Source organism: Gnatocerus cornutus, chromosome 2 (genome assembly GCF_029298725.1).
Source record: "Gnatocerus cornutus isolate USDA-ARS CGAHR chromosome 2, icGnaCorn1.1, whole genome shotgun sequence".
Lineage (NCBI taxonomy): Eukaryota > Metazoa > Arthropoda > Insecta > Coleoptera > Tenebrionidae > Gnatocerus > Gnatocerus cornutus.
Window position 1 is genome coordinate 2462557 of NC_142234.1, and position 25062 is coordinate 2487618.

The window sequence follows — 25062 nt, forward strand, 5'->3', positions numbered from 1 at the left end:
CACAGTTTTTAATTTTCTGGATTTTATAAATGGTTGTCTTCCCAATTTCTTTTTTTTGGTTTCGAACTTATTGTAAGTTTTTTATTGTTTTCTCTTTTACTTTAAATAAAAAAACAAAACAGAAATATGTATAGACCATTATAAAACATGAAAAATTGAAAGCTTGGTAAGAGAAACCGAATTCATAAATGAAAAAGTGACAGAAATTGAAAGAGCTAATAACTAAAGCGATTGAAATTGTCATAACGAACTAATCACCTAAAAAGAGTAAAAAGAAGAAAAACTCGGGTATTTATGAGAAATAAATAGCTAAGTAAGAAAGCAATGAGAAAGTAAAAACATAATTTTGTTATAAAAAACTGCAGAGAACCTACATAAGAAAAACCAAAAGCACTTAAGAAATTGGAAAATTAGAAACACAATGAATAGATAAGAAGATGAAAAACTGATTAAAGAACTGAGAAATTAAAACTTTACAATAATTGTACATAGGGCTTAGAGAAAAATGAAAATAAAACAGAATAAGAAAGAAAAATTGTTATTTATTCAGTTATTCAAAACAGTTAAAGAATGAGAAAATGAAATAAAACAGCTAAGTTCAAATAAAAAATAATGAAATTTGGAAAAATAAACTGAATAACTGAGAAATTACAAAGAAAATGCAGTTTTTCTTTTCTTACCTTGAAATAAAGAAAATCCACATTTTTCAATCGAATTAGTTTTGAGCTAATTTTTATGCGCAATTGTTGTATTTTATTGATTTAAAACAAAATATTAACTCGAATTTAAAACCCCCACTTAATTAATTAATTCTAAAGCAAATGATTAAGATATTATAGCGTCGTGCCACAAAAAGAAATCCCATCTCCTCCATCACAGATACCTGTTAATTAAAATCCCCAGTGGTTACTCCTCCTTAAGATCAGCACCAACTACTCAACTTCCTCTCTTCTCGCCCATCCAAAATTCAAATGCAAATTGAATAAAAAATCAAAATATAATCAACCAATCGCGTTATCTAGAGGCGTACATGAGCCACTCTCATTGGCCAACCTCAGTCTCAGTAACATCTTACAGCACTATCAACTTAACCAACCCATCTTCTTCCACCTCATGGACCAAACAAAGAGGGACAATCCTCACATCAGATTCGAATCTCCAAGTGTGCGGTTTAAAGAAACAGCTCGGAGGTTTTCAAAGCACTCTTTGATTTGTGTCCTAGCAGAAGGTGTCAGTGCATGCAATCTGAACAGGACTTTATTGTTTTATAATTGTTTGTCGTCAGGTGCTTGACTTTCATTCATAAATATCTCGTGTGTATCAGTGATTGATCTCGAACTCTGCAATGTTATCGACAAATTCCCTGCCGCGGACGTCAAACGTTGCGATTAATGCGACGACGGCGACCAGCGTCGCGGCGGCTGCTGCTTCGGTGCTACAGGATAACGTTGGGGCTGCGAGTTCACAACAAATTGATAAAAGTGAAATTAATGACGCGGTTACTAAGGTTTTGCAAGGTTACGATTGGACTTTGGTGCCCATTGCCTCCAAGTAAGTGAAAATTTAATTAAATTAATGGTTTAAATCGGTGGTTAAATAAGCAAACAGGAAATTAGGTGATTGGCAATCTAAACAAATCTGTTTATTTTTTAATGCGGCTTTATCAAAATTTAAATTTTTAAAACCAATAAAGCAGGGACTTTTATTTACTTGATAGATTATTATGGTCTCCCCAATTTATTGTCGATAAATAAAAACCGTTACAAAAATTTGTTATCTTTTTATGACTGACGACGGATCGATACTATTTTTAATTACTTCTGATGGATTTTTTAAATTACTTAATTAGGTATTACGAATAAAATATTTTTTATGTGCTAATTAGCTATAATTTGAGATTTTTTTTTGAAGTTTTAATTTAGAAATATGCACAATCGATCAAAATGTTGCATCAAATAATTTGAGAGATTTTTATTAAACGTATTTTACACAGTATTAGACTTTATAGAGTTCAGATTTTTAGAAATATTTTTATGTTTATCTTTCTTCTAACCTTAAGTTTAGAGACCTTATTAAGTATTGTTTTGCCCGAAATGTGAAAAAAGTTTGAAGATATACGTTTTTAGCTCAAGACTGCTAAGTTGTTAAATTACAAAAAGTAAAAATATTAAAATTTCCGAATTTAAGTTAAATGAAAAATTTCTAAAATTCGTCTTATCTGCTCTAGAATTTTCTATTTTAAACAAGTCAAAAACAGTAATTCTGAAATTTCATTGCTCTAGAATTAAAATGATCAGAATTACAAATTTTAGCTCAAAATATTGAAAATTTTTGGACAAAAAAAATTGCAAATTTTAAACATTTATCCCTTCTGTTCTATAAGTTTGAAAGTCAAAGACAGTAATTACATTACATTTTGTTGCTGTAAGACAAAAATAATTAAATACTGTAAATTTCAAATTTGAGTTAAAAAAATAATGGATTTTTTTTGTATGATCTAAATATGATACATAATTATTATTAATTAATTATTGAAAATTTATCTCATTTTACAATTTAGCACAATAATTAATATAAGACCAAAATACATATGTAGTAAGTTTCCTAAATTTTATTGCTTAAAATAAAAAAAATTCCACATTTTACAAATGAATTAATTTTGAGCTAATTTTTATGTGAAATTGTTGTATTTTATTGATTTAAAACAAAATATTATCTCAAATTTAAAACCCTCGCTTAATTAAATTAATTAAATGGAAAAGTTAGAGAACAAAATGAATAGATAAGAAGATGAAAAACTGATTAAAGAACTGAGGAATTAAGACTTTACAATAATTGTACATACTTAGAGAAAAATGAAAATAAAAGAAAAAAGAAAGAAAAATTGTTCATACAATTATTCAAAACAGTGAAAGAATGAGAAAATTCCCAACGAAACAGCTAAGTTCAAATAGAAAATAATGAAATTCGGAAAAATAATCTGAATAACTGAGAAATTACAAAGAAAATGCAGTTTTTTTTTCTTACCCTAAAATAAAAAAAAATCCACATTTTTCAATCGAAGTAGTTTTGAGCTCATTTTTATGCGAAATTGTTGTATTTTATTCATTTAAAACAAAATGTTATCTCAACTTTGAAACCCTTGCTTAATTAAATTAATTAAATGGAAAAATTAGAGAACAAAATGAATAGATAAGAAGGTGAAAAACTGATTAAAGAACTGAGAAATTATGACTTTACAATAATTCTACATACTTAGAGAAAAATGAAAATAAAAGAAAAAAGAAAGAGAAATTGTTTCTCATACAGTTATTCAAAACAGTGAAAGAACGAGAAAATTTCCAATGAAACAGCTAAGTTCAAATAAAAAATAATGAAATTCGGAAAATAAACTGAATAACTGAAAAATTACAAAGAAAATGCAGTTTTCCTTTTCTTACCTTAAAATAAAACAAAAATCCACATTTTTCAAACGAAGTAGTTTTAAGTTTATTTTTGTGCGAAATTGTTGTATTTTATTCATTTAAAACAAAATATTATCTCAAATTTAAAACCCTCGCTTAATTAAATTAATTAAATGGGAAAATTAGAGAACAAAATGAATAGATAAGAAGATGAAAAACTGATTTAAGAACTGTGAAATTAAGAGTTTACAATAATTGTTCATACTTATAGAAAAATGAAAATAAACGAAAAAAGATAGAAAAATTGTTATTAATAAAACTTAAAATACAAAACAGTGAAAGATTGAGGAAATTCCCAATGAAACAGCCAAGTTTAGATCAAAAATAATGAAATTCGAAGAAATAAACTGAATAACCGAGAAATTAGAAAGAAAATGCAGTTTTCCTTCTCTTCCTTAAAATAAAAAAAATGGTCATTTTTCAAACGAAGTAATTTTGAGCTAATTTTTGTGCGAAATTGTTGTATTTTATTGATTTAAAACAAAATGTTATCTCAAATTTAAAACCCTCGCTTAATTAAATTAATTAAATGGAAAAATTAGAGAACAAAATGAATATTTAAGAAGATGAAAAACTGATTAAAGAACTGAGGAATTAAGACTACAATAATTGTACATACTTAGAGAAAAATGAAAATAAAAGAAAAAAGAAAGAAAAATTGTTCATACAATTATTCAAAACAGTGAAAGAATGAGAAAATTCCCAACGAAACAGCTAAGTTCAAATAGAAAATAATGAAATTCGGAAAAATAATCTGAATAACTGAGAAATTACAAAGAAAATGCAATTTTCCTTTTCTTACCTTAAAATAAAAAAAAAAACACATTTTTCAAACGAAATAGTTTTGGGCTAATTTTTATGCGAAATTGTTGTATTTTATTGATTTAAATCAAAATATTATCTCAAATTTAAAACTCTCACTTAATTAATTAATTATAAAGCAAGTGATTAAAATATTATAGCATCGTGCTAATTATCTACCCACAAAAAGAAGTCCCATCCCAATTAATTATTAAATTTATCTCATCTTTTGTACAATTTTCTAATTTAGCCCAATAATTAATATAAGGCCAAAATACATATGTAGTAAGTTTCCCAAATTTTATTGCTCTAGACTTCAGAATCTCAACTTTTGGTAAAAATTATTGGAAATTTTTATTTTATTTAATTTCTGTTCAATAAGTAATTTGGTACAAATAATTAAAACTAACTATAATTGCAGCAATTCTGAAAATCTAAGAAATAAAAAAAAATTAAAAATTTTGAATTTAACCCCAAATAAAACTTTCTAAAATTAGTCCTGCCTAATCCTGCTGTCTAATTTTATGGTTGGCCAAGTCAAAATTTGTAACTTCTCCAAATGTCTTTGCGAAAAAATTTAAATTATCAGAATTTTACTTCAAAATATTAAAAAGTAGGAATGCCAATTGACACATTTTAGCAACGTTTATTAAAATCCAAATTAAGAATGCAGGCGCACATGGCTGCCACCTTTAGCTGCCTCGATTGATAAATTCCAACTTTTCAAAATTAATGGTGATTTATGTACCAAGTCAGTAAAATCATTCTTTAGCGAACCAATCTGAGATTGCGAGCCGAGCGAGCAAAGCGAGAAATACACGAATTTTTTATTTAAGATGTTAAATATTATTCGTTCACTAAACATAAGTGACATAAGAATGACATAAAATTGGTAAACTGTAAATTCCCCTGCAGCATTTTTAAAAAGCAATTTTCGAAACAATAAATGATAAGCGAATTTTTAAAGTTTGACGCTGCTTGTTCTGTTTCGTCAAAACATAAAACGTCAAAAAAAATTTGAAACTTGCGGCAGGTAAAAATTTTTATTGTACAAGTACAATAAAGTGAATATCGCGTCGTTTTCGAAACAGTCGACGATATTTTCTTGTCCAATTCCTTCTAATAATGTGGTAATTTTATATAATCAATCTTAATAAAGAAATAAAAAAATAAAATTCGCAATAGCATTGAAATTTCGTTGCCACAAAAATTAGTTTGTCTTTATTCTCTTATACCATAAATAGTTGTTCAATTTTTTTTTGTTATTTTGAGAAAATTTATAATAAGAATATTTGAAACAGTTAGATTAGGTAAATATTTATGAAGAATTTACCGCCGAGTACTAAATAAATAATAATTAACGAAAGTCAGGTAAAACTTTTATAATACAATTCGAAAAGGAAATAGAATGTTTATATTTCACATCAACTGTTTACTCACTAGCCTAAATACTTCGCGATAAACTGTTACCTGAGATTATTTCGTTTTTCCTAGTAATTATGTAGATTCACCAGCTCGAGTTCAAAAAGTGGACATTCTTCAGTCGTCTGCAATTTCGTGGCAACACTAATAAGCTTTAAAAGTGTTTGAAAGTTCCGCCGCAAACAAAAAGATTTTAAAGCGGTTAATTAAGGTACAGCTGTTAATGAGCCTTAACCGACGGTACCTTTTATCTTTTTTAAAGTATATTGCGAGACTTTGTGAGAAAAATAAATTCGTTTCAATGTTTTAATTAATACTGAAATGAAAAGTAAAATGAATTTTATTGACGCATAAAATTACAAAGTTAACTTATGGAGTTGAGGTGTAAATTAGCACTCAAAGAGAGCAGTCGTAAAATTTAATGAAATTGTAGTTAAGTGGACACCTATATACCGCAAACTTTTAAAAACGTAAATTAACAGTAACTGTGTTTTAATTAGTGCTGCACTTACATGATTCAAAAAGTAAACAAGGTTTTGTTTCAAGAATTTGGCGCAATTTAGCTGCGCTCTGATGTCTTCTAAATATATTAGTGAGTTTAAACTAAGTGTCTTAAATACTTAGCAGAGTTTCATAATTAAAGTGTGAAGTCTTCATTGTTTAGGGCGTTGGTTAAAAAGTCAATATTGCGCGTTTTCCAATTTCGCATTTCTTAATTATTTCTCTCATTTTCAGAGCTGCATCGGACAAAAGGAAATTGCACGTGAAAAGACCCATGAACGCTTTCATGGTTTGGGCCCAAGCCGCCAGAAGAAAATTGGCTGATCAGTATCCACAACTACACAACGCTGAACTGTCCAAAACTCTTGGCAAGTTATGGAGGTGGGTGGCAATGTGGAATTTTATTTACTAAATGTCGCCAAATAGACCAGGGTCGATAATTTTTGAAACCAAGAAAAATCGTAGTAGAATGAAACCTATTGGAAAATATTGAGAATATTACAAAAATGAAAGGAAAAATAAATTACGGTCGATTCGAGATCGGGAACTGGGAGAGGGTGGGTTTTTAAGGGTTAAAATCGGTTTATCTCGATTTCCGGCAAAACTGCAAGTCTTATGGAAAATCTACAACTTTTGTATTTACACTTTTTTTTCATAACCTCAAAATTCACATGAAAAACTCAAAAAACCACGTTTTTGGTTTTTTATTTTTATCTTTTACAATTTTTTTTTTATGAAATTTGGTGAGAACTTACCTTTGTATATACCAAATACACAAGAATTTTTTGGATTTGAAAAATTCATTTTTTCTCCTTATTTTTATTTAATACCGAAAAAGCACCCTAATTTTCAATCGAAAATTCACGCGTCAAAATATCAGCTTTTTTAAAAAAGTTGGTGGGCTTTTTATTCGTTTAAATCTCTACTTTCTGATTGTGTAATAAAAAATATACGTCACTATGGAAAATATTTTCAAAAAATTTAAAAAACGAAAAAACTCGAATCGAAAAATTATTTTTCTATCATTATGTACAATTTTTAGCTATTTATTAATATTAACTCTGTAATTACTCATTTAGCGTATGATTCTAAGTTACATTGATTAACAAAAAAATTTTCAATCAAAAGATACTACTATAATCAACAAACAACTAAGTTAATAATGTGTATATTTGATAAAACATCTACAATTTGATTGCTCTGGCATTTAAATTAACAGCGTTACAGTTTTAACATATTTTTTCCAAAAGTTTATAGTTTATTCCCAAAATAAAAAAATTAAAAATTTGACATTTTTGATCTGAAATAGCATTTTTTTTCGCAGTTAATTGTATATTAATTACTGTACGTCTAAATTAGTAATCTCCTCAATTTTCATGTTTGTTAAAAATACGGCCCTTAATACATATATAATTTAAACAGTTAACGTTTTAATAAAAAAAAATTAAATTTGCCAAAATTAGTACGTTTTGCTGTAGAATTTTGAAATTTAGCAGACTTAGTAATTAAGTTCAAAGTAGTAATTTTGCCAAATTTGATTGCTTCGGCATTAAAATTGTTAGAGATGCAGCCCTTATTAGACAATTCTTTCAGATTTCGGTTCAATCAAAAAATTAAATTTTCCAAAATTAGTACCTTTTGATGTATAATTTTGAAATTTGGCATACTTAGTAATTAAATCTGAAATAATAGCCTTGCTAAATTTCATTGTTTTGTCATTAAAATAGACCCATATATTTTTTCCAAAAGTTGTTGGTTCTTTTTCAAAATAAAAAATTCCAAAATTTGACTTTCTTGGTTTATATTTTTGCAATTTAGCACAGTTAATAAATAAGTCTAAATTAGTAACTTCCTCAAATTTTATTGTTTGGTGTTAAAACTGACCGAGATAAAACCACTAATAAATAATTTTTACAGTTTTTGGTCCATTCAAAAAAATTATAAAAAAATTTCAAATTCAGTATCTTTTGCTGCATAACCTTAAAGTTTCGTCTGGTTAGTAACTAAGTCCATGTTAGTAACTTTGCCAAATTTGATTGCTTTGGCATTAAAATTGTTAGAGTTACAAGCATTAACATATTTTTTCAAAAATTTCTAGTGCCATCATCAATTTAAAAAATTTCGAAATGTGTTTCTTTTGATCGATAATTTTGTAATTTGGCACAATTAATAAATAAGTCTAGATTAAAAACCTCCCGAAATTTAATTGCTAGAACCGGAAAACGACGAAGGAATACCATCAAAGAGACAGAAATTATTGAACTAAAAAATATTTCGAAGAACATTTATATAGTATGAGATTTTTTTTATGACAAAAATATAATAAAACTGTAATAAACCAGCTTCTTTACTGAAAAAAAAATTATAACATCCTCATTTTTTAGATAAAATTCCCTTTAAATCCTATCTTGAATATTTTTAACAACCATTTTTCCATGTTTTATTTTGCAATCTTAATGTTTGATGGATTGAAAATTTTTTTGTTTATCAATGTAACATAGAATCATACGCTAAATAAGTAATTACAGTGTTAATATTAATAAATAGCTCAAAATTGTACATAATGATAAAAAATAATTTTTTGATTCAAGTTTTTTTCGTGGTTTTTTGAGTTTTTCATGTGAATTTTGAAGTTATGAGAAAAAAGTGTAAATACAAAAGTTGTAGATCTTTTTATTACCTACAACTTTGCCATTTAACTTTTTTCCATAAGACTTGCAGTTTTGCCGGAAATCGAGATAAACCGATTTTAACCCTTAAAAACCCACCCTCTCCCACTTCCCGACCTCGAATCGACCGTAATTTATTTTTCCTTTCATTTTTGTAATATTCTCAACATTTTCCAATAGGTTTCATTCTACTACGATTTTTTTGCACTTTTTACCTTTTTTGAAGCTTTGACACTGGACTAAAATGTCTTGTGGGGATTTTTTAGTTCGGTTGGCACGATTGCAGTTATTATCTAATCGTTTCATTCCTTGACATTAAAATTTTAATTTGATTTAATCGGCGACGAGTAAAGTGTGAACAAAATAAATTCGTGTTTATTTAAAAAATCGTTTTATTATCAATAAATTAATAATAACCGTTAAACTTTATCTTTTCGTATCAGTGCTATTTGTTTGGTAACGATTTATGGTGACGAATGGGGGATTTTTATGTTTCATTAAGTGTTATGGAAAAAATATCATTAGAAATTTCGTTAAAATTGGTGAAAAATATCCTATTGCAGCGTTGCCAAGTCAGAATTTTATCTCTAAAAAGTTGCAAAAATTACAAGGTGGCTATTTTTGAAAAAAGGAACAAAAAATGGGAAATGCGGCTATTCACAGTGCAGCAACTCTTCATTTGATCTTATTTTCCGCTTAAAAATACTAGTTTAAACATGTTTTAAGCATTTAATCATCAAAACTATCAATTTTGCAAAAATATTTAACAAAATGGATGAAAATTTTGTTGTTTTTATCAATTTTAGCTGCTATTTTTTTGTGTTATTAAAACTAATATATTTATAACAATATGTTTTACGGATAGCCATTAGCCATAAGTATGGAATCTAACACGCGACACTTTTACACATCGGCGAAAAACTTAAAAAATACCGCCATTTTTGAAAAAATTACGTCTATTTGTTTGTTATTTTTTATTTTCTTTAAAATAAATTATAATTTGTCAATACAGTGATAAAAAAATCAAAAAAATCGAATTTTTACAAATTTTCGTTTTAAGACCAAAAAAATGACACCAATTTTTTTTTTAATCCTGTAATTTCTTTATTTTTTATACGATTTTAACGAAATTTGTGGAGATTAGCACTCCCGACTGCCTTATTAAGAGCGTCGATTTAGAAAAATGTAGACCGAAAAAGAAAATTTTTAGAAATTTTGATTTCGAGGAGCGAAGGAAAATGTTTGTTTTTTGACCAAAAATTTTTAACGACCTGTAAGTTCTTCATTTTTAATGCCACTATAACCAAATTTGTGGAGTTTATAAGTCTTGACTGTCTTATTAATAGTACCTATTTAGAAAAATTTAGACCAAAAAAGGAATATTAGAAATTTTTATTTGGACAACAGTGAAAATGTAATTTTTTTTGCAACACTGAAATGTCGTTATTTTTAGTGCGACAGGAACGAAATTTATGCATGTTGTTTCTTTTGTTTGTTTTAGTTATATCACTAATTTGCAAAAATGTAGATCAAAAAGTCGAATTTTTAGAAATTTTTGTTGTAAGATCAAAAAAATGCCACCAATTTTTTTTTAAGTCCTGTAATTTCTTATTTTTTTATGTGATTTTAACGAAATTTGTGGAGATTATCATCTCGACTGCCTCATTAAGAGCGTCGATTTAGAAAAATTTATACCGAAAAAGAGAATTATTAGAAATTTTGATTTCGAGAAGCGAAGAAAAATGTTTGTTTTTTGACCAAAAATTTTTAACGCCCTGTAAGTTCTTCATTTTTAATGCCACTATAACCAATTTTGTGGAGTCTATAAGTCTTGACTGTATTATTAAGAGTACCGATCTAAATCAAAATCAATCAATTCTAAAAAAAATTAGACCAAAAAAAAGAATGTTTAGAAATTTTTATTTGGACATCAATGAAACTGTCAATTTTTTCAACACTGTAATTTCGTTATTTTTATTGCGACAGGAACGAAATTTATGCATGTTGTTTCTTTTATTTGTTTTAGTTATATCGCTAATTTGCAAAAATTTAGATCAAAAAGTCGAATTTTTAAAAATTTTTGTTTTAAGTCCAAAAAAATGCCACCAATTTTTTTTTAGATCCTGTAATTTTTTATTTTTTATGTGATTTTAACGAAATTTGTGGGGATTATCACTCTCAACTGCCTTATTAAGTGTGTCGATTTAGAAAAATTTAGACCGAATAAGAGAATTTTTACAAATTTTGATTTCGAGGAGCGAAAAAAAATGTTTACTTTTTGACCAAAAAAAGTTACTAAAATTTTTTAATTCTTCATTTTTAATGCCATTATAACCAAATTTGTGGAGTTTATAAGTCTTGACTGTCTTATTAATAGTAACAATTTAGAAAAATTTAGATCAAAAAGTCGAATTTTTAGAAATTTTCGTTTTAAGACTAACAAATGCCACCAATTTTTTTTAAGATCCTGCAATTTCTTTATTTGTTATGTGATTTTAACGAAATTTGTGGAGATTATCACTCTTGACTGTCTTATTTACATTGTCGATTTACAAAAATTTAGAGCGAAAAGGAGAATTTGTAGAAATTTTTACTTCGAGTAGCTAAAAAAAATTACAAAAAAGACTTGAACGCGCTTTAATTTCGACATTTTTGGTGTCACAAGAACAAAATTTGTGGAAGTTTTTTTAAGGTTAAATAGTCCATAGAAGTTGCTAAATTTGGGTTAATTTATGATTTAAATGTGAGTCACTTGTTATTTAAAATAATTTAAACTTTGGAAAAAAGAGAAAAACCCTCTACTAGATAACGTGTGATCCAATAAAAATGTCTTCGGAGTTGGCCATGAAAAAAATCACGTATATCGTAAAAAAATGGCAGAAATTTGACATTTTAAAAATCATTTAATTTATTTTCAATTGATTTTCAATAAGTGACCGAAGGTAAAGTTTATTGCATTCAGGTGAAATTGAGCTTGAAGCTCACAAGTGATACAGTTGTGTCCAAATCATTTTATTGACATTTTGAAAATTTGAGTATAAATTAGAGTATGCATAACTGTCAATTTGACGTGCAAATTCCAATGAATCAAAACTGACAGAAATGATGAAATTCATAAAGGATGCTTTACGAATTTTTACGAATAAAATTTTGAGAAAAAATGTGATCGTGTCAAACCGCCTTTAGAACATCTTGCTCTAATTAATTACGTAATGTCAAAATTGACAAATGTCAATTTCTGGGGGAACAATGATACCAACCTTGTCATCTTAAAATTTCCAAATTTAAATGAAGAAATAAATAACTGTTAAAGTATAGACATTTGCAACCCAAACCGACTGTAACACCGCAGCAAGCAGCAACGTCGCCTAGGGACATTGTTAAGTTACAAAACAAATGTCAAACTAGTGATATTTCTGAAAGTTACGCAGTTTTTTTGTTAAAAACGTCTCGCAAATCAAAGAATTAATAGTAAGAAGACTAAAAACAAGTAGAAAGGCCTGTGTCAATTAGACAACTAACTTTTTTCATTTTATCACCAGAAAATCATTATCGACGAAATTGCTGGTTATAAAATGGCGAGAGAATGCGGTGTTCGTGCTTTAAAAAAAACATTCTTTAGTAACACGATGTTCATTTGCAATTAGATTCGAAAGCAATAACAAACTTTTGGTTGGTTTACCCATTTCTTATAAAATTCAAATAATCACAAAATATATTTTAGCTATCCAAAAAAACTGCACACACATGCACAAACAAACTTTACTTTAAAAGTTGATAAAAAAGTCAAATTATTGACATTAATGTCAGGGTGTCCAAATTCTAGAATAATTAAACGCAATTAGGTCAATTTAGGGTAGGCCATGAAAGAGAGACAAACAGAAGTCACGTCTGAGTGAAATTTTGTTTTTGACATTACTTCAATTTTTTGATAAAAATGACAATACGAAGATGCAAATAAGATAAAATAAATCAAATGTCAAATGTCAAAGTATTGTTAAATTTCTTCGGCGTAAATTTTTTTAAAGCCTACTTTAAATAAAAAAATCATACGGCATAAAGTTATGTGAATCACCCTGTATAATAATATTTATGCATCCTATGATTGCAAATTAGAGTTAAAAAATATGCAGAAGCGTGCAGTCAAATTGTAATTCTTTACAATAAATTCTTGCACTTGCAATCTGTTAAACTCTCTAATTCTATTATTTGTAATTTTAATCTTTGAAAAACTCAGTTTTTCTATAGATGTTCTAAAATTGAGGAGTTATTTTTAAAACTCAATAAATCCATTTCATAAATGTTCAAGGGTTTGAAAAAAACAATATTTTGTTCAATTTTTTTCAAATTTACTTCAACTATTTTGGCATAAAAGGGTAACACAATGTTTTAGCAAGAGGTTTTTCACTGAATAAAAACATACATTGTTAGATTTACCCAAAATAATCTCAAATTCACCTCAAACCCAATGTCAGTCAAAATTGGATTTATTGAGTTTTGAAAAATAACTCCTCAATTGGTAACATTCTCAGAATTTTGTGGATAAAACTGAGCGCCAAGTATATTGAATTATACGCACTGGTAACCCGTTAAAAATGTAATTTTCATTTGGAATCTACATTTTTCTTAAACTGAATTATTTTTAGAAATTTTAGAAGTGGTTATCACTCTTCAATTCAATTCAAAATTGACAAATTATTACTGATAATTTCTCTTATTCACATTTTCAAATCGGGCCAAGACGTTCACATTTTATTACCTTCTGTAATTTTGCTGTGGCAATTTTGGAACACTTGTATAATATTCTCTGAGCACAATAGTTTTATGAGTCTTGAAAGATGTTTAAAAATGTTTTTTATTTTCTTTTTTAGATTCCTGCATTTATATCTTCTTTAGATTTTTCATCAGATTTCTGCATGTTTGGTTTCAAAATTTTTGCCTTACGAATTTTTCAGACTTTTTAGGATCTTTAGCCATTCTTGCTGTGCCTTAGAATTTTTTGATTCTTTCACTGTTCCGACCGAATTTTTCAGATACTTATTATGTTGGTCAATTTGGTATCTTTCAAATTTCACCAGTCTTTTCACCAATTTTGGCTTATTTTCATATAAAGTAGAATTTTATAAATTACCTCTTGAATTTTGCTCTAAGAGGTCAGGATTCAAAAATATTTCAAAAAAAAGACTTCACTTTTGTTTTCAGTTCTACTTAGCAACAAAGAAAATCAGAAACTTTGCATACTTTTTTCGCATTTGAAATGTACAATACATCATGGAAAAGGCAATTAATAAGCTTTCCAATGAACAGTAGACATTGTCGGTAGCTTCAATTTTTGCCGAGATACAGGATGATTTTTAAAAAACGGCAGGCGTTGTAGAATTTTTATTTATGAACCGATTTTAAAAATTAAAAAAACAAATTAAATGGTTTTTAATTTACTATAAACTGATGAATTTGGAATTTTTCTAAATGTCTTAGTATCTTTTGGGCGATATTCAACTTTCTTATTTTAAATTGGCACCCATATTTTTTCTTGCATAATTTGGAAAATATTAATTTTCTTGATTCAGAAATGTGTAATATCTACTACTTTTAACAAAAAAATATTTTTAAAAAAATTATGAAAATTAAAAAAAATAGGGAATAAAAGTTAATAAAAGCTAAATGCATGGTGTCAATTGTGCAATGGAAAAAACGGGATATCGTTTCAACAGTATTTTAATTAAATTAGGTAGATGTATTTTCTGATTTCTAATTATTATTGTCTTTTGTTATCAATAATTTCAAAAAGATTGCCAGTCATTTCTGTTATTTGCTGCTTTTTGAATTACAATAATGGTATTGTGTTATTTGACAGCACGCACCTAGATTTTATTAACTTTTATTGCCTAATTTTTTTCATTTTTGATAATTTTTTTAAAAATATTTTTGCAAAAGTAGAACATATTACACATTTCTGAAAAAAAATATGGATGCCAATTTTAAATAAGAAAGTTGAATATCGCCCAAAAGATAATAAGACATTTAGAAAAATTCTAAAATCATCAGTTTATAGTAAATTAAAAACCATTTAATTTGTTTTAAAATTTTTGAAATCGGTTCATAAATAAAAATTCTACAACGCCTGCCGTTTTTTAAATATCACCTTGTATTTGAAAAATTTTTGAAAAAAAAACTGTTGTTAAAAAACGTCACATACTTTTTTACATGAAACATCTAAATTGGTATTTTGATTTGGTAAGAATGTAAAACGTCTAAACGTCAAAGTTGAACTTTCTAAGGCGCCATTTTTAAGTTACAGGACAAAGAAAAAATTCACGTTTTGTTAAATTTTGTAAATTTTATAAAAAAAATAATGTAATAAATCTTGCATTTCTGTAAAATCACCAGGAAAAATCATCATCAAAAAATTAGTAACAATTGTTAAAAACTTTTTGGTCGTGCATTTAATAATATTTTAAATAAATTTTGAATAAATCTAAATTTGCATTTGCTAATAATTAACTGCAAAGAAATTATTGACAAAAACTATCAAAAATACAGTTTATTACACAATTTTATTTATAATTATTGACGAAATTTGGAGTTTGGCAATAAATTATATTTTTGATCATAAATAACTTTCTCACAACTAAAAAATGAGTGCTTATTCATTTTCTATAAAATCTGCTTATTAAATTATGTATTAGAGAAATATTTCCATATTCTTAAATTAAATTAACAAAAAAATATTTTTAAAAAAATTATGAAAATTAAAAAAAATAGGCAATAAAAGTTAATAAAAGCTAAATGCATGGTGTCAATTGTGCAATGGAAAAAACGGAATGGCGTTTCAACAGTATTTTAATTAAATTAGGTAGATGTTTTTTCTGATTTCTAATTATTATTGTCTTTTGTTATCAATAATTTCAAAAAGATTGCCAGTCATTTCTGTTATTTGCTGCTTTTTGACATTAGAATAATGGTATTGTGTTATTTGACAGCACGCACCTAGATTTTATTAACTTTTATTGCCTATTTTTTTTCATTTTTAATAATTTTTTTAAAAATATTTTTGCATTACACATTTCTGAATCAAGAAAATTAAAATCTTCCAAATTATGGAAAAAAAATATGCCAATTTAAAATAAGAAAGTTGAATATCGCCCAAAAGATACTAAGTTTATAGTAAATTAAAAACCATTTAATTTGTTTTTAAAATTTTTGAAATCGTTCATAAATTAAAATTCTACAACGCCTGCCGTTTTTAAAAAATCACCCTGTATAATACATCATTGAAAAGGCAATTACAGCTTTGTTTGTGTAGACACAGTTTTTGCCGAGATATTTGAGAAATTTTCGAAAAAAAAAACTGTTAAAAAAGTCACATACTTTTTTACATAGAACATCTAAATTGGTATTTTGATTTTTTTAATGTAAAACACATGTAAAGGATAAAGAAACAAAAAATTCACGTTTTGTTAAATTTTTGTCGATTTTATAAAAAAAATAATGAAATGGCCCTCAAACTCATAGTTCCTCTATAAATCTTCCATTTCTACGTTTGTTAAAAACTTTTTGGTCGTGTATTTAATAATATTTTGCAGTTGCTAATAATTAGCTTTGAAGAAAATTGTTGGATCTAATCTTCGTATTGACAAAAATGATCAAAAACACAGTTTATTACTCAATTTTATTTATTATTATTGGCCAAATTTGGAGTTTGGGAATAAATTTATTTAATTTAGTCCTTATTCATTTTCTGTAAAATCTGCTTGCTATTATTTATTAAATTACGTATTAGTGGAAAATTTTCATATTCTGTTGCGGATACTTCACCAAATATTTAAAAATAAATTCACACTTCATTAAATAATTACGTATTCTCGTTACTCAACATTCAAAACAAAAAATTCCCATTGAGCAGCCGTCAAGAAGGAAACGAGTTTTTAATTAAAAAGTCAAAGCAAAACTATCGTCATCATATGTGAGCATATAATTTTCATTAAAAATTGAAGAAATAGCGTTTGATTGATAAATAATACAAAACGATTGGCATTTCCTGGTAACAATTTATCTCAATATCATTTTTCCAAACTGTCTTATTTAGATTATATTTAGATTTTTACATGTTTTTTGTTCCTGAAGTACTTCTTTTCGTATCTATAAAGGTCAAGATATAATTCATTCTGGCCACAACAGATGCGTCCTGTTTGACGGTCAATGATCGACTTCAGTTGACTTTCTTCTTATCTCTTACAATATCCTCAAAGTTATTACGATAACAATTCATTCATACTATCTTATGTGCTTCATGAATGAAATTATATCATCCTTTGTCTCAAAATTCCGCGAAAACTGTATTTGTTTGCGTCGATAGGGCAATATTAGAACAGCCGGCAGAGCGTGGAAAATTTTCTTAATTACAGCCAGATTCTGCAACGAATGCGATTTATTTATTTGCCACATTCATCTAGTAAGGAGTAAACATAATTGAAACCTAATGCTTGCAGATCTATAATTAAATTAAATTCAGTCTTGCAGTTCTCGGAACTTTGCTTACTTCGTATTTGCAAACACATGAAAAAGATAAACAAGTTAAATGACTGGGATTTTTTTGAGACAATCAGTGTAATTCAGCGTCTCTCATCCTGATTGAAAGAATTCGCCAAGTTCTCATGACAAGTTTCAAATGGGAAATGTTGAAATCTTCCACGTCGGACGACAAACCCCTGGGTGGAGCGTGTCGTAGAAACGGCGTGTGTGCGCGCAATCAGCGCAACTAAACTCCATGGGGGGTGCAGTCAAAGTCGCCGCCGATGCTGCGTAATGTGCCACGAATATTAATTCGGTTGATCATCTCGATGTGGGTTCAATCATTACCAACCATGACTGGATCGATGCAGAAATTTATCAGAGGTTTTCGTATCTTTCCTGTCCAGGTGAAATAATAGGTAACCCTAGTTTGTTTAACAATGCTAAGATTAAGGGAGAGTGAGTAAACAGAGGGGTAAGAAGTTTTGTAAATTCTGATAAGTCGTGATAATCGGATATCCTGCGAACAATGTAAAAAAATGTAGAAGTACAGTTTACCAAACGCTCTAGTGCGGTTATGGCTTTGACTTTTTAAATCGTTTACAGCCACCTTACCGCAAACTCCCATAAACATAATAACGTTCAAATGGTTGGGTTTCATCTAATAAATGTTTTTAAAAAATTTTTATTTGAACAACTGAAAATTATTTTGAAAAATGGGATTTGCCCCGCATATAGGGGTAAAGTGGGGTACCCTATGGGACAATCAAATTTTTGAATAACTGTGCATTTACTTAGAAAAAGTAACATTTTTAAATTTACTTAGTCATCAACGCTTATTGCACATAAATGAGTAGTTTCATCATATTTAGCCACTACATTTGTATGACTAAATTTAAAAAAACTTTCTCCTTAACTTCGCGAATTTTTTAACGAAAACACTGAATTTCACATTTTGTTTTATAAAACACACATGGTCGACTGTCAACTGACAACCAATCAAAATATGCTTTTCGACTTTTTTCACGGAGTTTGATTTGAGCAGCAGCAGTGTTGCCCCGCTATGCCCCCCTCTCCCCTACTGTAATTTCTTTATTTTTTATGCGATTTTGACGAAATTTGTGGAGATTATCACTCTCGACTGCCTTATTAAGAGCGTCGATTTAGAAAAATTTAGACCGCAAAAGAGAATTTTTAGAAATTTTGATTTCGAGGAGCGAATAAATGTTTGTTTTTTGACCAAAAAAAGTTACTAAAATTTTTTAATTCTTTATTTTTAATGCCATTATAACCAAATTTGTGGAGTTTATAAGTCTTGACTGTCTTATTAATAGTAGCAATTTAGAAAAATTTAGACCAAAAAGGAGAATATTTAGAAATTTTTATTTGGACAACTGAAAATGTCAATTTTTTTCAATACTGTAATTTCGTTATTTTTAGTGCGACAGGAACGAAATTTAGGCATGTTGTTTCTGTAGTTTGTTTTAGTAATATCACTAATTTGCAAAAATTTAAATCAAAAAGTCGAATTTTTAGAAATTTTCGTTTTAAGACCAAAAAAATGCCACCATCTTTTTTTTTAAGTCCTGTAATTTCTTTATTTTTTATGTGATTTTAACGAAATTTGTGGAGATTATCACTCTCGTTTGCCTTATTAAGAGCGTCGATTTAGAAAATTTAGACCGCAAAAGAGAATTTTTAGAAATTTTGATTTCAAGGAGCGAATAAATGTTTGTTTTTTGACCAAAAAAAGTTACTAAAATTTTTTAATTATTTATTTTTAATGCCATTATAACTAAATTTGTGGAGTTTATAAGTCTTGACTGTCTTATTAATAGTAGCAATTTAGAAAAATTTAGACCAAAAAGGAGAATATTTAGAAATTTTTATTTGGACAACAGTGAAAATGTCAATTTTTTTCAATACTGAAATTTCGTTATTTTTAGTCCTACAAGAACGAAATTTATGCATGTTGTTTCTTTTGTTTGTTTTAGTTATGTCCCTAATTTGCAAAAATTTAGATCAAAAAGTCGAATTTTTACAAATTTTCGTTTTAAAACCAAAAAAATGCCACCACCTTTTTTTTAAGTCCTGTAATTTCTTTATTTTTTATGTGATTTTAACGAAATTTGTGGAGATTATCACTCTCGTCTGCCTTATTAAGAGCGTCGATTTAGAAAAATTTAGACCGAAAAAGAAAATTTTTAGAAATTTTGATTTCGAGGAGCGAAGGAAAATGTTTGTTTTTTGACCAAAAATTTTTAACGACCTGTAAGTTCTTCATTTTTAATGCCACTATAACCAAATTTGTGGAGTTTATAAGTCTTGACTGTCTTATTAATAGTACCAATTTAGAAAAATTTAGACTAAAAAGAAGAATATTTAGAAATTTTTATTTGGACAACAGTGAAAATGTCAATTTTTTTCAATACTGAAATTTCGTTATTTTTAGTCCTACAAAAACAAAATTTATGCATGTTGTTTCTTTTGTTTGTTTTAGTTATGTCCCTAATTTGCAAAAATTTAGATCAAAAAGTCGAATTTTTACAAATTTTCGTTTTAAAACCAAAAAAATGCCACCACCTTTTTTTTAAGTCCTGTAATTTCTTTATTTTTTATGTGATTTTAACAAAATTTGTGGAAATTATCACTCTCGTCCGCCTTATTAAAAGCGTCGATTTAGAAAAATTTAGACCGAAAACGAGAATTTTTAGAAATTTTGATTTCAAGGAGCGAGGAAAAATGTTTGTATTTTGACCAAAAAAAGTGACCAAAAATTTTTAACGCCCTGTCAGTTCTTCATTTTTAATGACACTCTAACCAGATTTGTGGAATTTATAAGTCTTGACTCTCTTATCAAGAGTACCGATTTAGAAAAATTTAGACCAAAAAAGGAAAATATTTAGATATTTTTATTTGGACAACTCTGAAAATGTCAATTTTTTGAACACTGCAATTTCGTTATTTTTAGTGCGACAGGAACGAAATTTATGCATGTTGTTTCTTTTGTTTGTTTTCGTTATATCACTAATTTGCAAAAATTTAGAACAAAAAGTCGAATTTTTAGAAATTTTTCTTGTTAGACTAAAAAAATGCCCCCAATTTTTTTTAAGTCCTGTAATTTCTTTATTTTTTATGTGATTTTAACGAAATTTGTGGAGATTATCACTCTCGTTTGCCTTATTAAGAGCGTCGATTTAGAAAATTTTGACCGCAAAAGAGAATTTTTAGAAATTTTGATTTCAAGGAGCGAATAAATGTTTGTTTTTTGACCAAAAAAAGTTACTAAAATTTTTTAATTCTTTATTTTTAATGCCATTATAACCAAATTTGTGGAGTTTATAAGTCTTGACTGTCTTATTAATAGTAGCAATTTAGAAAAATTTAGACCAAAAAGGAGAATATTTAGAAATTTTTATTTGGACAACAGTGAAAATGTCAATTTTTTTCAATACTGAAATTTCGTTATTTTTAGTCCTACAAGAACGAAATTTATGCATGTTGTTTCTTTTGTTTGTTTTAGTTATGTCCCTAATTTGCAAAAATTTAGATCAAAAAGTCGAATTTTTACAAATTTTCGTTTTAAAACCAAAAAAATGCCACCACCTTTTTTTTAAGTCCTGTAATTTCTTTATTTTTTATGTGATTTTAACGAAATTTGTGGAGATTATCGCTCTCGTTTGCCTTATTAAGAGCATCAATTTAGAAAAATTTAGACCGAAAAAGAAAATTTTTAGAAATTTTGATTTCGAGGAGCGAAGGAAAATGTTTGTTTTTTGACCAAAAATTTTTAACGACCTGTAAGTTCTTCATTTTTAATGTCACTATAACCAAATTTGTGGAGTTTATAATTATAAGTCTTGACTGTCTTATTAATAGTACCGATTTAGAAAAATTTATACCAATAAAGGAAAATATTTAGAAATTTTTATTTGGACAACAGTGAAAATGTAATTTTTTTTGCAACACTGAAATGTCGTTATTTTTACTGCGACAGGAGCGAAATTTATGCATGTTGTTTCTTTTGTTTGTTTTAGTAATGCCACTAATTTGCAAAAATTTAGATAAATTTAAGACCAAGAAAATGCCACCATTTTTTTTAAATCCTGTAATTTCTTTATTTTTCATGCGATTTTAACGAAATTTGTGGAGATTATCACTCTCGCCTGCCCTATTAAGAGTGTCGATTTAGAAAAATTTAGACCGAAAAAGAGAATTTTTAAAAATTAACGTTTTAAAAGTCAAAGCCATAACCGCACTAGCGCGTCTGATAAACTGTAGCTATTTATTTCAACACATATTTAGAACTGTCCGTTTCTTTCAGGCTGCTGAGCGACGTGGACAAGAAACCTTTCATCGAGGAAGCCGAGCGCCTTCGTGAAATCCACAAACGCGAACACCCCGACTACAAATACCAACCTCGCCGAAGAAAACAGAACAAAGGACCAGGCGACGGAATGCTCCAACTCCCGCATGGTCAAAACGTCACATTCTCCCGTTCCTTGAAGCAAGAAGACTCGCCCTGCAGCCCTAGAAGCCACAGTTCCACCTCTCCTTCAACGTGTTCTTCGCAACCCCACAGTCCAGCAATTCAGTCGCAAACTCTGCGGTCGTGTCTGGAACAATCGCACAATTTAGATTTCAACAGACTCTCGGAAATTGACAACGCTTACATCCCTGAAGATTGCCTAGACAGTAGTGATTTAGATCAGTATTTACCTTCGGACTCCAATCAGTCGTATCAGAGTTACCCGCAGAATTACATCAAGCATTCAGCAGATGAAGAGAGTAATAATAATTATAAGAGTAAGAGACTTTGCACTGAGAATGTGGGGCATCCACAAGTGGAGGCGTACGATGAGGCTGCCTCTGGACGGTACCATGAGCTGCAGCCAAGTTCGGTGGTTAAAGCAGAGAGGTTTGTTGCACCCAATGGGTCGGTGATGTACAGTTACCAATCTGGGATGCCGTCTTCTGGTTATTACGCTAGTAATGGTCATCAGTATTTACCATCGTACCAATATTTACCACAGAGGACGTTTACCAACTCTTCGGCGTCTTATAACGCAGAAAACAATGCTGAGCCTTGGGGACACTATATGCTATGACTGAAGACAAAGTGATATTCTTTAGTTAAGACACTTATTTATAATTGTATTTCTATTTTTAATTTGTACTTACTTATTATTCTGTTAGTAAAATAGACCTAATTTAGACAGCTGCGTAAATATGGAAGCCAAAGAAAAAAAAAAGTTGCTCTGACATATACACTGTTCTAAGTGTGTAGTGAAGAAAGTGCCTTAAATATTTTTATAATACAAAATAAAGTTATTTTTTATCTAGAACACTTTATATTCGAATAAATATATTATTACACATAACGTATTTTTCTTAACCAATCGTATCTTTCGCAACAGTACAATGATGGTAAATAAAACTATTCCACCACTATTTTTCTTTCCCATGTGGTAAGTTGGATTATGTGGGGATTTTATTTAAATAAGGGGACAAAGAGAACCTAAGTGCTTTAAATGTATTTCTGTGGAAAGTTTCTTATCTTCAATGTGTTGACTGTTATAATAACGTTCTAAATACATTTTTTGCTTCAAGTTTTGAAGTATTGAAAGCCATTTCATCGCGTTTTTCTTTTAATTTCATAAAGTAAATGTCAATAATGACAACTACATGCATAGCCATCCATGTTTATAGTACAATTTACGTTCACTCATTTTTCGCTTCCTCTTGCTACTGCAATTACATTACTGGACAAAAAGTACCACTTTTCTGCCTTATAACAAAATCTACTATTGTCGGCCAAAGAAGTATAAACCATTGTAAAGTAAGAAAAAATGTGATTGCTAAGTGGCGGCTGATGATTTAAACGTTGTCAAAAGTTGTGTAGCTAACATAACTTTTAAGACTAGCCAGAAGACTATTACTAGCTTCTATAGGTTCTATAAGAGCACAATTACATCGGAGAAAACATCGATTTTGAAAAATAATAAATAAAAAACTCAATATAGCATAGTTTATTGTGAAAAACAAAAATAAATCAAATTCTTAATAAAGCAACAAAATAATAAGCAAATACGAGAAAAACAAAAATAAATAAAAACCTTAAGTAAAAAACAAAATAATAAGTAATTTAATTATAAAAAAAAACAAATTCGAGATTAATAAGAATAAACAAAATTTTGAAATACAGGGTCCGCCAACACTTGTGTCCACCCCCAAAATCGTCTTTAATTTTAAAGATAAAATTGAAAATTTGCATACGCTCATAGTTGTCAAAGATCTAGAAACTGACGCCAAGACTTGTTTTTTTACTACTAATGCTTTTAGCGTCGCGACGCCTTAAAAATGTAATTTTTTGTTAATTGTGAGGGTTTGTGATATCAACCTCTAGTTTATTTTTTTTTTAATATAAATGAGTTAAAAATATCTCAGTTGTCATTTTAGATTCAATGCAATTTGTCTTTAAAATTTGAGAAAAATATGCTGTTTTATCAAGTTAGTTTCCAATTTTATTACGTCAAAATTGGGAACTACGTTTACACCCATCTGTCAACATCTTGTGTCACTTTAGATTGTAACGAAAGTCTTGTTAATTAATGATTCCTGGTGTCCATAAAGTGCATCATGCCCGTGTTAATCAAAATTAACCTTTATAACAGTGAATGAAGTGACTTGTGAAATTTTGGTGTAAACGTAGTTTGCCGCTGCGCTGTCATAATTTTGAAAACTAACTTGATAAAACAGCGTTTTTTTCGCAAATTTTAAACACAATTTGCATTAGATTTAAAATAAAAACTCAGATATTTGTATCACAGTTATGTTGAAAAAAAATTGAATTCGCGAATTTTTCCGCAAAAACTCAAAAATCGCTAAAAATTATATTTCTTAGGCGTCGCGACGCCAACCAAACTGTGATAAAAAAAACAAATTTTTGCGTCAGCTTCTAGAGCTTTGTCAACTATGAGCGCATGCAAATTTTCAAAATTTTATCTTTAAAATTAAAGACGATTTTAGGGGTGGACACAAGGGTTGCCAGACCCATTAATTAAATTTTGGTCTTTATAAATATCACCAAAATCAAGAGAGTAAAATAAAACACATACATCTAAAACAAAAATATATGTATTACAAATCGTTTTTTAGCAAAATCGATGTAAAATTTATTGTATATACGTTTTGCCATTTTTCTCAGAAAATGCAAATGATAAGAATTTGAAATTTTGGGGACAAAAGTAAGCGGATAAGACGAATCGAATAAATAGATTCACATTTACGTGACACTTCCGGTTATACCGGAAGTGGCAGTCAACTTGTTTATTTTAAAGAGAACACCTATATTTTATTGCATTTTTGAATTCTATATACAAATTAAAGACCACTTTTTATATACCGTTCTATACCTAAATTGTATATTTTTTGAAATATCTCGATTTTTTAAAAAACAACAAATTAATTTGCATTACAAAAAACAATATTTTCAAAAACAATTTTTGAGAATTTTTATTTCTATTAGACCACCAAATTTGTTTATAAAAAATTCACATAAAATTAAATCTGGGAACATCGAGTATAAAAAATCGATGTTGAATTCAATTTCAACAAGAGCACAATTACATCGATTTTGAAAAATAGTAAATAAAAAACTCAATATAGCATAGTTTATTGTGAAAAACAAA

At 28.1% G+C, this 25062-nt stretch overlaps 1 protein-coding gene across 1 annotated transcript; it reads left to right on the forward strand.

Annotated features, from left to right (window-relative positions):
• The first annotated feature begins 1147 nt into the window (after nucleotides 1–1147).
• LOC148178140 (transcription factor Sox-9-like) lies at nucleotides 1148–22719 on the forward strand. The gene is made up of 3 exons (XM_088029549.1): nucleotides 1148–1551; nucleotides 6423–6569; nucleotides 21696–22719. Exons 1-3 carry the CDS (start codon nucleotides 1346–1348, stop codon nucleotides 22477–22479), a joined length of 1137 nt encoding a protein of 378 aa, XP_087885675.1. The 5' UTR covers nucleotides 1148–1345; the 3' UTR covers nucleotides 22480–22719.
• Nucleotides 22720–25062: the final 2343 nt, after the last annotated feature.

Excerpts from the sequence above, each read along its gene's own strand:
- LOC148178140 (XM_088029549.1), top strand. The coding sequence starts at position 1,346 with ATGTTATCGACAAATTCCCTGCCGCGGACGTCAAACGTTGCGATTAAT. Across the intron at positions 1,552-6,422 it reads TTGGTGCCCATTGCCTCCAA|AGCTGCATCGGACAAAAGGA; the intron begins GTAAGTGAAAAT and ends TCTCATTTTCAG. Across the intron at positions 6,570-21,695 it reads ACTCTTGGCAAGTTATGGAG|GCTGCTGAGCGACGTGGACA; the intron begins GTGGGTGGCAAT and ends CGTTTCTTTCAG.